The sequence below is a fragment of the Callithrix jacchus genome, chromosome 1 (genome assembly GCF_049354715.1).
Source record: "Callithrix jacchus isolate 240 chromosome 1, calJac240_pri, whole genome shotgun sequence".
Taxonomy (NCBI): Eukaryota; Metazoa; Chordata; class Mammalia; order Primates; family Cebidae; genus Callithrix; species Callithrix jacchus.
In genome coordinates this window covers 122,341,999-122,358,272 of record NC_133502.1, presented here as the reverse complement: position 1 = coordinate 122,358,272, position 16,274 = coordinate 122,341,999, and the positions used below count along the sequence as shown (strand labels likewise).

At 36.6% G+C, this 16,274-nt stretch overlaps 1 protein-coding gene across 20 annotated transcripts in view; it reads right to left on the bottom strand.

Annotated features, from left to right (window-relative positions):
- The window catches only part of CCDC171 (coiled-coil domain containing 171), a 499,054-nt gene that overhangs the window by 217,871 nt on the left and 264,909 nt on the right, over nt 1–16,274 (bottom strand). For all 20 annotated transcript variants that reach the window (XR_008481645.2, XM_035306113.3, XM_035306098.3 and 17 more), the window contains 2 exons: nt 3,024–3,250; nt 2,038–2,220 (listed from right to left, as the gene is read on the bottom strand). Coding sequence is in view for 19 of the 20 variants with exons in the window: in XM_035306113.3 (XP_035162004.1) it covers nt 2,038–2,220; nt 3,024–3,250 (410 nt within the window). In the remaining variant the exon portion in view is untranslated. The remainder of the gene's footprint in view (nt 1–2,037; nt 2,221–3,023; nt 3,251–16,274) is intronic.

The following is a 16,274-nucleotide window of genomic DNA, read 5'->3' as shown; positions in this document are numbered from 1 at the left end:
TTCCAGAATCAACGCTATCCCCATCAAGCTACCATTGACTTTCTTCACAGAACTGGAAAAAACCACCATGAACTTCATATGGAACCAAAAGAGAGCCCGCATAGCCAAGTCAATTCTAAGCAAAAAGAACACAGCGGGGGGCATCACACTACCGGATTTCAAACTATACTACAAGGCTACAGTAATCAAAACAGCATGGTACTGGTACCAAAACAGAGATATAGACCAATGGAACAAAACAGAGGCACCGGAGGCAACACAACATATCTACAACTATAAAATCTTTGATAAACCTGACAAAAACAAGCAAGGGGGAAAGGATTCCCTGTTTAACAAATGGTGTTGGGAAAACTGGCTAGCCATGTGCAGTAAGCAGAAACTGGACCCCTTCCTGGCACCTTACACTAAAATTAACTCCAGATGGATTAAAGACTTAAACATAAGACCTGGCACCATAAAAACCCTAGAAGGAAATCTAGGCAAAACTATCCAGGACATAGGAGTAGGCAAGGACTTCATGAACAAAACACCAAAGCATTGGCAACAAAAGCCAAAATAGACAAATGGGACCTAATCAAACTCCACAGCTTCTGCATGGCAAAAGAAACAGTCACTAGAGTGGATTGGCAACCAACAGAATGGGAAAAAATTTTTGCAGTTTACCCATCTCACAAAGGGCTGATATCCAGAATTTACAAAGAATTCAAACGGATTTACAGGAAAAAAACAAACAAGCCCATTCAAAAGTGGGCAAAGGATATGAACAGACACTTTACGAAAGAAGACATATATGAGGCCAACAATCATATGAAAAAATGCTCATCGTCACTGGTCATCAGAGAGATGCAAATCAAAACCACATTGAGATACCATCTCACACCAGTTAGAATGGCGATCATTAAAAAATCTGGAGACAACAGATGCTGGAGAGGATGTGGAGAAAAAGGAACACTTTTACACTGTTGGTGGGAGTGTAAATTAGTTCAACCATTGTGGAAGACAGTGTGGCGATTCCTCAAGGCCTTAGATATAGAAATTCCATTTGACCCAGCAATCCCATTACTGGGTATATATCCAAAAGACTATAAATCGTTCTACTATTAGGACACATGTACACGAATGTTCATTGCAGCACTGTTTACAATAGCAAAGACCTGGAATCAACCCAAATGCCCATTGATAATAGACTGGATTGGAAAAATGTGGCACATATACACCATGGAATATTATGCAGCAATCAGAAATGATGAGTTTGTGTCGATTGTAGGGACATGAATGAATCTGGAGAACGTCATCCTCAGCAAACTGACACAAGAACAGAAAATGAAACACCGCATATTCTCACTCATAGGCGGGTGACGGAAAATGAGAACACATGAACACAGAAAGGGGAGTACTAAACACTGGGGTCTATAGGGAGGAAAAGGGGAGGGCCAGTGGGAGGGGGAGGTGGGGAGGGATAGCCTGGGGAGAAATGCCAAATGTGGGTGAAGGGGAGAAGGAAAGAAAAGCACACTGCCATGTGTGTTCCTACGCAACTGTCTTGCATGCTCTGCTCATGTACCCCAAAACCTAAAATCCAATAAAAAATTAAAAATAAATAAATAAATAAATAAAATAAAAGCAAAATTGCTCTGAAAAAAAAAAAAAATAGCCAGACATGGTGGCAGGTGCCTGTAATCCCAGATGTTTGGGAGGCTGAGGCAGGAGAATCACTTGAACCCAGGAGGTTAGGGTTGCAGTGAGCCAAGATCACCCCACTGCACTCCAGCCTGTACAATACAGTCAGATTATATCTCAAAAAAAAAAAAAAGAACAAGAGAGGAAATCTCTCTCCCTGCAAACCCCTCAACCCCAGCCTACATCAGCAACTGGAGGCATTTTAGGAGGGAAATTTTCTAAAGAAAAAGAAATGTTATTAATAGGGTTTTGAATGATTTGAAAAATCAAACATAATAAAAGTTAAGAAAAAAAGGATATCGAGATAAAGAAACAGATATCACCAAATCAATAGTTTTCTAAATGATATATACTTACAGACTGCTTAAATTCATTTAACTGCATTTGGAGACCGTGGGCTTTGTCAAGCTCCTTTTTCATTTCATTCACACTTCGTTTGAATTCTGTGACCTCTAAGCGTAGTGAGCGGCGCTCTACTTCTGCAGCATGCAGTCTTTGTGTAAATCCAAATATTTGTTTGTGCAATGATGCTGTGCCTTTCTGTTGTTAAACAAGAGCAACTTTACAAACAGTAACTACAGATGGACTAACAATAGCAATAACCGTTTTTACTAAATTAAATGTAACTTAGATTATCCAAAAAACAGTATCAGCTATTACAGAAACGTAGAGGTGAAAACTTTATTTTTTATGTTACCAATGATTTAGCTTATGAAAAATGAACACCTAAAGAAAAGAAATAATCTATGGCTAAACATGAAACTGACAGCTCTTTGGGTCTCATACAATTCTGTTGCGGTGCATTAATAGAGAACGTTAAACTTAGCACTAATGTAATGATTTTTTTTTTTTTTTTTTTTTTTTTTTTTGAGACAGAGCCTTGCTCTGTTGACCAGGCTGGAGTGAAGTGGCACAATCTTGTTTCATTGCAACCTCCAGCTCCCGAGTTCAAGCGATTCTCATGCCTCAGCCTCCTGAGTAGCTGGGATTAGAGGCACCTACCACCACACCTGGCTAATTTTTGTATTTTTGGTAGAGACAGGGTTTCACCATGTTGGCCAGGCTGGTCTCAAACTCCTGACCTCAGGTGATCCACCTGCCTCAGTCTCCCAAAGTGCTGGGATTACAGGCATCAGCCATTGCACCTGGCCCATGACTTGTATTTTGATATTTTGAATACTTATTTGGAAGTATTTTTATTCACTTTAATCAAATTTTACATGAATTCTAAAGAAGATCCAGGTACATTCGTGTACAACTAATAATTTAAACTACAAATTAGGGTGATTCAAAATTAAACCTACAAGTTCTTAGGTTACTACTAAATAAAAGTTTATACATACCATAATGGGCACATGGCCACACAAACCATATTTTAGGGCCAGGGTGTTTACTTTATGAAGTCCATGGGCCAGCCTCTGAACCAGAGAATCTTTTTCTACATATGTAATACTCCTGCTACTGTGCAGAGGTATACATTCCATTACCAGACTAATTTTTTCCATGAGTTTTGCAAAAGAATTCTTGGCTGCACCTATGAGTAAATGTCCACAAATTCTGGAATTTGGATCTTCATAGAAAAAGAAAAAAAGACACAAAAAATGTGAGTTGTCTCTTGTTCATTTCACAACACTGCTGATCACATAATGAAAATATTTTTAATTACCTAATTCCCATTCACCTGTAGTAATTCATTCAAAAAGTTCCTTCCCAGATTATTTTCACTATGATGTAACAAAAAAAAACTGCATGTATTTACAATATGCCATTCACATGGAATACTATGACACTAAAAATTCATCACTCTTTTCTTTGTTTTAAAACTTAACATATATCTATTTTCTATTTACAACTACTGAAGCTTGTTACCTTCATGCCATGCTATTTGTATTCACAGACAAGAAAATAGAATTTGCCTTATTCCAAGGCAATTAAAATTTTACAAGTACAATTACTTATTTCCACACAGGATTTTGGTAATTGTCCTTCTCATATAATGGACCTAAGGTCCCAGTATATCCAACATGGCCTGCTTACTGCTAGATTCATCAGGTCTGTAATTAATAATTGTATTTAATGTTGATAAATAAAATTGTCAGTGCTCTTTCTACTAATTGGTATGCCAGATAATGGTTAATAGGTTTATTTATGCCTTAATAAAGTCATGTAATTTCGTTTTCCCTCTGCTAGGTAGGTCTTAATCTGTCATTACTTGTCTTATGATACCATCCATGTAAAATGACGAGCACAGAAAGATTATTTAAATTCACAGTATAACATTCTAAATTTTTAAGAGTCTCTGCTGTTGGTGTTAATTTAAATCTTGTCTTTACATCGTAAGCACAAAAATCAAATTTAGCTAGTGGTACTAAAATAAAAATGTTTCATACTTCTAAGAATACATATAGTTCAACACCGAAGAGCAATATTGACTGAGAAGGTAATCAGCCAGTGGTTTTCTATGGCATAAAAAAACTGTCTCATGGAGACTATGTTCTAAAATTTGAGCTGTATTCTACTTACTTTATTCTTCAATGTTTAAAAGAAAGACAAATTTTAAAATCTATGTAGCAGTCAGAATTTGAAAATGATCTTGCTTAGGAGTTACACATAAATTGGAAATAAAGTGAATAAAAGCATAAAATCCTCTAGGTAAAATTTATTTCTATCAGTTATTGATGTATCAACTTTTAAGAATATAAATATAAGGCAATATAAGTTTAATTCTCTATGCCACTCATTACAAATATACTCTGGAGGGTCCCATGAGAAAAAAAAACAAAGTGTAATGAAAATACACAGTACTTTTGTTAACAAGCATATTCTTTAAATAAATAATGGATGAAAAAGAATTAAGTAGCTTTATATGGCAATCAACATATAATACAGAATACTGAGTTAAAGGAATTTACTAAAGTACTGTATGAATTAAATAGGCCACTGTTGAATGAATGAACTAAGAGTAAAATTTATTTTGTCTATAACATTCAGTATAATACATCATTTCAATACCTAATATATATGTATTCCCTGTTTCTCCAACTACCTTGTAATTATTTATCTGTGTCTTTTTTCATCTTAATGAACTCTTTTTATCTTTACTGTGCCAGCCCAGCATACATGGGTATTTTTTATAAGTTTGTTAGATTAATTATATTTATTTTTATTTCCATAGCAACTGTAACAATGCTGAACACAAGAATGCATTCAATAAAACCAAGAGGAATTAATTTTAACTCTTATGCCAAAGATTATTTTTAAATAAACAATATAAAATTTCATTATTTTAGGAAAATTCAGGATATAAAGACATTTTCACAGATAAAGAGCCTTCAAAAGCAAAAATCAATTATAATTAAATTTTAATGAATAACGGTTTTTTACTTTGTCACAGAATGTACAGACACTGACTGCTCTAAAGGGTGATACTAAATGACAATTTAATTCTGCAAGGCATTCTTCTAAATTTTTAAGAAGTGAAAGTCATAACTGCTGACTCTCAATGAATTACAATAAAAGCGCTAAATAATTTATGCTATAAGAAGTGTTTTTACAATATAGTTCACATTATACATACAGAGTGAAATTTTTTAAATTTCGATAGGTTTGAGGGAACAGGTGGTATTTGGTTACATGAATAAATATTTTAATGGTGATTTCTGAAATTTTGGTGCACCCATCACCCAAGCAGTGTACACTGTACCCAGTGTGTACTCTTTTATCCCTCATCACCCCTCACCCTTTCCCCCAAGTCCCCAAAGTCCAATGCATCATTGTTACACCTTTGCATCCTCATAGCTTAGCTCCCACGTGTGAATGAGAATATATGATATTTGGTTTTCCATTCTGAGTTACTTCACTTAGAATAATGGTCTCTATTCCCATCCAGGTTGCTACAAATACCATTATTTCATTCCTTTTTATGGCCGAGTAGTATTCCACAGTATATAGATACCATATTTTCTTTATCCACTTGTTGACTGATGGGCATTTGGGCTGGTTTCACATTTTTTGCAATTGCAAATTATGCTGCTATAAACATGCATGTGCAAGTATCTTTTTTGCACAATGGCTTCTTTTCCTCAGGCTAGATACCTAGTAGTTGGATTGCTGGATCAAATGGTAGATTTAGTTCTTTAAGGAATCGCCACACTGTTTTCCATAGTGGTTGTACTAGTTTACACTCCCACAAACAGTATAAAACTGTTCCCTTTTCATGTGAACATCTATTTTTTTTTTTTTTGTATGGCCATTCTTACAGGAGTGAGGTGATACGACATTGTTGTTTTGATTTTAATTTCCCCAATCATTAGTAATGAATATTTTTCAACATTCTTATTGGCCATTTGTATATCTTCTGAGAATTGTCTATTCTTTAGCCTACTTTTTGATTACTTTTTTTTTTTTTTTTTTTGAGACAGAATCTCTCTCTGTCACCCAGGCTGGAGTACAAAGATACGATCTTGGCTCATTGCAACCTCCACCTCATGGGTTCAGGTGATTCTCTCACTTCAGCCTCCCAAGCAGTTAGGGTTATAGGCACCCACCACCACATCCAGCTAATTTTTGTATTTTTAGTAGAGATGGGGTTTCACCACATTGACCAGGCTGATCTTGAACTCCTAATCTCAAGTGATACACCCACCTCAGCCTCCCAAAGGGCTGGGATGACAGGTGTGAGCCACCACATCTGACCTAATGAGACTGCTTTGTTCTTGCTGATTTGAGTTCTTTGTAGAAGATTGTGAACATTTCTCCCCCACTCTATAGGTTGTCTGTTAACTCTGCTGCTTATTTCTTTCACTGTGCAGAAGCTTTTTAGTTTAATTGTGCCCCATCTATTTATCTTTGTTTTTGTTGTATTTGCTTCTGGATCAGAGTGCAATTAATTCTATGTTAAATAAATGAAGAAACAATCCTCTAGTGATACGGTTGTAAAATTATTTGTATAATAATACAGAAATAAGAGGAAAAAAATAAAGTCACTAAAGTTCCTCATGTGTACTTGTCTAGACTGTTTTAAATTTTTTACTTGTTATACTTAACAAACTCTCACGTTAAAAACATTTGTTAATCACTTTCCTCCTATTTAATAAAATGTGTCTTGAATAAAAAGATGAACCCTATATTCTGAAATTAATTTTCCAATAGAAGTGGGGAAAATGTACATCTAAGGCTAAAATCTTCAAAACAATTTCATAAAGAATTGTTTCAACCTGTTGTTCTAAATCTGTGGGCTGCAGATCTTGATGAGGTGGGGAACAAAGGATGTTGAAAAGTTATTGGAAGAGTTCCACTACTTTTAACGGCACTAACCATTGTGCATTTTGATTTTTATTTAGCCCTAACAAAATATATGCATGAATAATATATATGCATGATATTGTAAGTAATAAAATTAAAAGTCCCTTGAAAACATTACATATATCAACTCCTACTAAAAATACATCTATCATATGGAAGAGAGAGCAATCTACCTTTTTTCTTATTAAAATGAAGTCCTCATACTCAAAGATTGAGAAATATTCCTTTAACCAAAAAAGGTAATAATTAGTAATGTTTAAAATAATGTTAGTAATGAGTATAATAATAGCACCAATAAGGAATATTATGATAATGAGGAATATTAATAATATTAATAGCAATATTAATAATGAGTATTGTTAACTAAATTAAATTTCACCTCAGTTCTACACACTTGGTAACAGTTTGTTAACCCTGACATCTCCATTTCCCTTGCCACATTCCCATTTCTTGTTCTTAATGTTTCTCCCGTTTATTCCATTTTCTCCGTAGTCATGGCCATATCTAAGACACACTCTTCTCCAGTCTTTCCCCTCTTCAATCCATTCTCCACATTATAGATAGAATAACTCCTAACACAATGCTAGGGTCTCATCACATCCATTGCTTTTACACCTCAATGACTTTCTCTAATCTAGAAATGGATTTCAAACTCCTTAAAACATGGCTCAAAAGCATCTGGTCCCTACTTACTTTCACAGGAACATCTTTCACTATTTATATGCAACTTTATTTGCATGCAACTCCTTTTATGTGACCCTAATACATCACAATCTTAAGGCATTCCCTCTGAGCAAAAATTATGCTTGTGTTCCAAACTGCTAATAATTTGAGAAATGTGAATGTGGACATTGTTTTTCAAACTTGGGATGCAAACATTATGGTAAGATGTTTGCTTCAAAGCAATGTTTTATCTAAAAATTACTGGGCTAAACAAGCCTAGAAAACTACAAAAAAAAAAGTAATAAGTGAATCTGTCTTACTGCAAAACATACGGATATACACTTATGAAAAAAACCATATGATACTGGTACTAGAAGAGGTGGGGAGACCAATGGAGTAAACTAGAAATACAGGAAATAGATCCACAAAATTATAATAATTTAACATGTGATAAATGGTATATCTTAATCAGGGAAAAGATGGATTACAGAATTTAAAAATATTGGTGCAGGCCAGGCGTGGTGGCTCATGCCTATAATACCAGTACTTCAGGAGGCCAAGGTGGGCAGATAACTTGAGGCCAGGAGTTGGAGACTAGCCTGGCCAACACAGAGAAACCCCATCTCTACTAAAAGTACAAAAACTCAGCTGAGTGTGGTGGTGCATGTCTGTGATCCCAGCTACTCGAGATGCTGAGGCAGAAGAATCACTTAAATCCAGGAGGCAGAGGTTGCAGTGAGCTGAGATTGGCCACTGGACTCCAGCCTGTGCAACAGAGCAAGACTCTGCCCCTGCACAAGCCCTGCTCCACAAAAAAGAGCTACCTGGTCATCTGGATGCAAATAAGGTTTAGTCATTTACTCACCATTTACACCAAAAACAATGCTGGATAAACTCCAGATTTAATATATCAAAAGTATTCTACTAAAATATGAGCAATACAACTTTGAGGTAAGGCTAGCCTTTGTAAGTAAATTACCATAAGAAAAATCAGAAATAAATGATTATTAATTTTTAAACTATATAAAAAATATCACAAGCAAAATTAAAACACAAGCTGCAAAATTATTTGCCCTATCTATGATAAAGTGCTAATATACATGATACACAGAGTTTTTATAATTCCATAAGACACAAATACACACCCCCAAATAAGATCATAATACAATTTGTAGAATATAAATGGGCTTAAAACAAATGAAAAGATGTGCAACCTAACTACTGATCAAAGAATACAAATAAGTAATATTATAGTGTCTTTTGCCTTTTCATTGCTAAAGGTCAAAGAGATTGGCAAAATTTTGTGTGCCAAAAGTATTATGAGAAAACCAGAATACTAAACACTGTTCACGAAAGAACAACATGAAACATACTGACAGTACTTTCTAAATGTAACATATACAATCTCATTTCTTATGAATTTAGCAAAGAAATAACTGCACAAGTTTAAAATGATTTTATACACAAGCATATTAAGTATAGTATGGCTGATTACAATATTGCTTAAAATGGTGAAAAAAATAAGAAAAAATAAATATCCATCAACAGGAAATTTGCTGAGTAAATTACAGTAAATATATATAGTGCAATGAGTATGTAACTAAATACAATTAATGATAGAGACCTATTTTATTGATATGAAAAGATATTCATTATCCATTGAGTTGGGGGGGAAATAATTACAATGAAGCATGATTATATGATTCCCTCATGTAAAACTGTGTGTGTGTGTGTGGGGGTGTGTGTGTGTGTGTGTGTGTGTGTGTGTGATTTTATTTGTACATATATATGGAATACTTGTAGAGATCATCAAAATGTTAAGAATGATTGGAGTTGACCCTTTGAGTGATTTTTACTTTCTGTGTAGGTTTCTGTATTGTGTGAAGGTTTTACACCGGGCATAAGCATTTTCACAGAAATAACAAACTATTTTTAAAAGCACCATGTAATACCTTACTCGTTCATTCATTAAACAGCTAGCTATAGAATAACTCATATGCATAAGGGACTGTGTTGGGCAATGGAGAGAGGAGACTTACAACATTGATTAAGAATTAGTAACTCCATTTTATATTGTATTATTATTATACAAATGCCCCCACATAAGAATATTCAGAAACATATTTTGTTTTAGACAAATGATACTTTCATTATCATTTTAGACAAATGATATATTTGTGCTGTAGACACCTTTGGTAGTGGTTCCCTTTCTCAGAATAATCATTTTAAATCCATAAATCAAGAAATGTGGGATTACAAAGGAAACAACTTTTTCTGAAATATAGTTTTTGAAATATTTTGTTTATTAATCCATTAAGTTAAGAGAGTATATTTAAAATATAAATAGTTTTTTTTCTTTGAGATGGAGTTTCACTCTTGTTACCCAGGCTGGAGTGCAATGGCGCAATCTCGGCTCACCACTACCTCCGCCTCCTAGGTTCAGGCAATTTTCCAGCCTCAGCCTCCTGAGTAGCTGGGATTACAGGCACGTGCCACCATGCCCAGCTAATTTTTTGTATTTTTAGTAGACATGGTCTGTGGACTTGGGTGGAAAAAAAACTTCTATTTTGTTTCACTGTCTGCTAACAGAATTTTGATATTCCTTCAGTTATGAATGGTAGCGATAGGCCATAATAATATTAGCAGCATAGTGACTTTGGTAGTAATAGAAGTCACAGATATTTTCATATTGTAATACAGTTACTGTGGCTATCTCATGTGTAGTTGATGCTTATCTTAACTAATCAGTAATCATGAAAGTCATCACTTACATGGCAAGTAATTATAGTCTCCCCTGTACCATGATAGTTTATATGTACCAGGATGGTCTCAATCTCTTGACCTTGTGATCCACCCGCCTCGGCCTCCCAAAGTGCTGGGATTACAGGCTTGAGCCACCGCACCCGGCCATAAATAGTTTTTTAAAAGAAATAGCATAGTGAAAGTTTCTGCATAAACCAAATGAGAACATTGAACTTTTTGGGCAGTCTTCAACAAGGCATCACACATGTCATGTTGGACATCAAGTTTTTTATATATTTAAAAGTGATAAAAGTCCTGATTCATAAATACAGTATTTACTGCTACAAATGTAATTAAAACTTAGATAGTTTGCTTTACAACATAGGGAGGGCTTCTCACAAAAAATACCAGAATTCTCCAAGGCTTTTAAATCCAAACCTAGTGTAGTAAGTTTTTTGTCCTAAACTCAATGAGTTCATCTTTGGCTAGGTCAACATATTCAATGCAATTTGTATCGGAAAGAAAAGAACTATGAATCCATGGTTCAAATTTTATGCTACTTATATAGAAGTAACTTCAGTAACTCTTTTGAAGGAGTTCTGAAGTCGTTACAAGTGCTTACGGCTGCTCTTTCAAAGAAAATAACAGAGAATTTTATATTTAGAGAATGCTAAAAAGCATCATAAAGTACACGGAACTTCATTTTGATGGATGAACAACTAAGTGCAGAGTTGTCCTTTCACTTGGCCAGCTTTACTGTACCAACATCTATTGATACAGGGGAGACTATAATTACTTGCCATGTAAGTGATAACTTTCATGATTACTGATTAGTTAAGATAAGCATCAACTACACAAGAGATAGCTGCAGTAACTGTATTACAATATAAAAATATCTGTGACTTCTATTACTACCAAAGTCACTATGCTGCTAATATTATCATGGCCTATCGCTACCATTCATAACTGAAGGAATATCAAAATTTTGTTAGCAGACAGTGAAACAAAATATAAGTTTTTTTCCACCCAAGTCCACAGTCCATTCCCCTGGCCCTCCTGAATTCTACCCACAGACCCTTTTGATAAGAGGTCTATGAACCACAGGTTAAGAGATCCCTTATCCAAGGAATAGACTATCCAATCATAAATCTGTATGCTTGAGCCTCTCTCTCTATCAACTTAAGTTAACAAGAAAGCTACATACCTGGACTACTTCAGTCAGAGAAGGACCATATAATATTATGCTCTCAGTTTTACTGAAAATAAGTATAACACTGACAAAAAAAATTCTGCATCTTCTATGAAACTGCTTTTAAAGATAGAAACTGCAATGTTATTCAATATTTCCAATATGATAATCTATGTAATAAATTCCTTTTACTATTTAGTGACAGGAAAAGTTCTTTCTCATATGTTTGGAGACATAAGAGAGCATCTCGCATCTGAAGAACAAGAAGCAATTCCATTTGCTTAAATTGAAAATTTATTATTGAGAGCATCGAGAGTTGAGACTATACAAATAGATGAGAATCAGGTCATGAAGGGTGTTGTTTATCTAGCTAAAGCATTAATTCACACAGTAAGAAACAAGGAACAATACTGCTGCTGATACTGAGGATAAAGATATGTGACAGATCAAGCATTGCTCACATGCATTAACCAATTTAACCATCATAATAATTCGATGAAATGATACCATTATTGTAGCCATTTAAAATAATAAGTGAAGGGGAAAGAATAATTTAAATAGTGTATCTACAGAATGACCCAATTATATTGAAATATCAAAAAAACTTGATATAAATACGAATTAATTAAACATTAATCATATTCTCTAATAGGGAGACTACCTAAGTTTTAAATTTACTTCGTTACATACTCTTATGTGTTTTATAATGTTCTACAATATACTGATGCTACTTCTTTCTTATTTCAATAACCTCCTTCAAATGATCTCTGCTAAATAAAAAAAGGCTGGGAGACAGGGAGAAAGGGTGGGTCAGTCTAAGGGTGGAATTGTGGACACCCATTAGCAGGTTAGTAACATGCAAAAAATAATGAGCTAAGACAACAGCAATGGGGCTGGGATTTTAAAAAACCCAATAAGAAATGTAGAATATAAAGAATAAGAGTAAGAATAAAAGTATATTACAGTGACTGTCAGGTTTCTATTTTAGGTACTATTTGGCAGATGGTCATGTCAATTACAAAGATAGTTTTCAGAAAGAAGTTTTGGAATTAAGAAAGTGGGTAAAATTTTGAATATGCTAAATTTTAAGGGTTTTCTTAGGAAACTCATAGGAAGCTAGGTATACAGGCTTTCAGTTCAGGAATGAGGTCTAGGTTACAGATAACAGTTGGGAGCCATAGCACATAGATGGTAAATAAAGCCCTGGCTATACATGGGACTTCTCGGGACAACAAGAAATAAAGACATGGCGACCAGGGACTTAGGAAGATGGTGCTGTAGGACCAACTCAGGATTGCAGCTCCCAGTCAATCCACAGAGGGTGAGTGGACGCCGCATTTCCATACGGAACTTTATTGTTCACAGACTAGGAGATTCCCAGGTGTAAGAGCCCCACGGGCTGCGCGGCAGTTTGGGCCGGCGCGACTATTTGGGCTGGCGCAGCTGTTTGGGCCAAGGCCGCAGCACAGCAACACTCTGTACAAAATACACTGGTTTCGTTGCCCTGTTAAACTGGCAATTGGAGATTTCGGAAGGCAGATTAGCACATTCATCTGATTAAAGGAGACTTAAACAGAAAGCCAGCCCAGGAGATTCCCGGGCAGCAATGTGGTTTGAGTCGGCACAGTGGGTCGCTGCATGGGAAATCACAGAGATCCCGGCGCCCTTGCAGCAGGCGACTGGAACACCTGGGAGAGAGTCAACTGCTCAACTTAAAAAAAAAAAAAGGGCTCTGAGGCAGGGAGCCAGGTGATCAGGCTCAGCGGGTCCCACCCCCACGAAAACAAACAAAACAGCAATTGGAAATGCTCAAGGTTGAGAGTTTCACGGCAAGCACAGCACAACCTAGGACAGTGCAGCTTGGAGGGGGAGGGGCGTCCACCATTACCGAGGCACTCGACCCCTATGGAGCTAAACTGCCATTGCTGACACAACCTGCCGTTGCCGAGGCAACCTGCCACTGCCAGGGCAACCCGCAATAACAGACAGAGTCCACCACTACAGAGGCGAGCACACCCATATAAACAGGACTACATGGAATTACACATGGCAGCAGGGCGGAGCCCATGGCAACAGAGCGGAACCCACAGCAGCTGAGCATAGCTACTGCAGGCAAGCAGTGATTAGACAGCCCCTTGGCTGGGCAGGACAGTACAATGGATACTCATAAATGGAGCCCTAATTCCCCCGGACAGAGCACCTGAAGAAAAAAAGGGGGCTTTATAAGTTCTGCTGCAGCAGACTTAAACGTACCTGCCTAGCAGCCCTGAATGAACAACAGAGCTCACAGCTCAGCACTTTCCTATAAAGTACAGACAGTCTCCTCAAGCAGCTCCCTGACCCCTGTATATACAAAGAGTCACCTCACAAAGGACTGATCAGACTGACATATGGCGGGCATCATTCAGGGACAAAAATAGCAAAAGACGAATCTGGTAGCAACTCTCATGGTTCTGCAGCTGCTACAGGAGTTCCCCAGGCAAGCAGGGCCTGGAGTGGACCTCAGCAGTACTACAGCAGAGGGGCCAGACTGTTAGAAGGAAAACAAAGAAACAGAAATACTTAAACATCAACAATCTGGACATCCACTCAGAGACCCAATTGGAAAATCAACATCCACTCAGATGACAGGTGGATAAATCCACAAAGATGGAAAAAAACCAGTGCAAAAAAGGAGGAAAACACCCGAAACAAGAACACCTCACCTCATACGAAGGACCAAAACTCCTCACCAGCAAGGGAACAAAACTGGATGGAGAATGAGTGTGATGAAATGATAAAATCAGAAGGTGGGTAATGAGAAACTTCCGTGAGCTAAAAGAACATGTTCTAAATCAATGCAAAGAAACTAAAAACCTTGAAAAAAGATTTGAGGAAATGATAACAAGAATGGACAACTTAGAGAGGAATATGAATAAATTGAAGGAGCTGAAAAACACAACACGAGAACTTCACGAAGCATGCACAGGTTTCAACAGCCGAACTGACCAAGCAGAAGAAAGAATATCAGAGGTCGAAGATCAACTCAATGAAATAAAACGAGAAGCCAAGATAAGAGAAAAAAGCACAAAAAGGAGTGAACAAAGTTTCTACAAAATGTGGGACTATGTGAAGAGACCTAATCTACGTTTGATAGGTGTATCTGAATGTGATGAAGAGAATGAATCCAAGCTGGAAAATACTCTTCAGGATATTATCCAGGAAAATTTCCCCAACCTAGCAAGGCAGGCCAATATTCAAGTCCAGGAAATACAGAGAACACCACAAAGATATTCCTCAAGAAGAGCAACCCCAAGGCACATAATCGTCAGATTCACCAGGGTTGAAATGAAGAAAAAAATGCTAAGGGCAGCCAGAAAGAAAGGGTGGGTAACCCACAAAGGGAAGCCCATCAGACTCACAGCAGATCTCTCAGCAGAAACCCTACAAGCCAGAAGAGAGTGGGGCCAATATTCAACATCTTTAAAGAAAAGAACTTTCAACCCAGAATTTCATATCCAGCCAAACTGAGCTTCATAAGTGAAGGAAAAATAAAATCCTTTGCAAACACTCGAGTACTCAGAGATTTTGTCACCACCAGGCCTGCTTTACAAGAGCTCCTGAAAGAGGCACAATACATAGAAAAAAAAAACAGTACCAGCCACTCCAAAAACATACCAAATGCTAAAGAGCATCAACAAAATGAAGAATCTGCATCAACTAATGGGCAAAACAGCCAGCTAGCATCAAAATGGCAGTATCAACTTAACACATAACAATATTAAAACCCTAAATACAATTGGGCTAAATGCACCAATCAAAAGACACAGACTGGCAAATTGAATAAAAAGCCAAAACCCATTGGTGTGCTGTATCCAGGGAACACATCTCACAGGCAAGGATACACAAAGGCTCAAAATAAAGGGATGGAGTAAGATATACCAAGCAAATGGAGAGCAAAAAAAACCAGGAGTTGCAATTCTCATCACTGATAAAATAGGCTTTAAAGCAACAAAGATCAAAAGAGACAAAGAAACACATTACATAATAGTAAAAGAATCAATACAACAAGAAGAGCTAACGATCCTAAATATATATGGACCCAATACAGGAGCACCCAGATATATAAGGCAAGTTCTTAACGACTTACAAAGAGACTTAGACTCCCACACAATAATAGTGGGAGACTTTAACACTCCACTGTCAATGTTAGACAGATCAACCAGACAGAAAATTAACAAGGATATCCAGGACTTGAACTCAGACCTGGAACAAGCAAACCTGATAGACATTTACAGAACTCACCACCCCAAATCAACAGAATATACATTCTTCTCAGCACCACATCACACCTACTCTAAAATTGACCACATAATTGGAAGTAAAGCACTTCTCAGCAAATGCAAAACAACTGAAATCATAACAAACAGTCTCTCAGACCATAGTGCAATCAAGTTAGAACTCAGAATTCAGAAACTAACTCAGAACCGCACATCTTCATGGAAACTGAACAACTGGCTCTTGAATGTTGATTGGATAAACAATGAAATGAAGGCAGAAATAAACAATTTCTTCAAAACCAACGAGAATGAAGACACAACATACCAGAATCTCTGGGACACATTTAAAGCAGCCTCTAGAGGAAAATATACAGCAATAAGTGCCCACATGAGAAGAGTGGAGAGATCCAAAATTGACACCTTATCATCAAAATTGA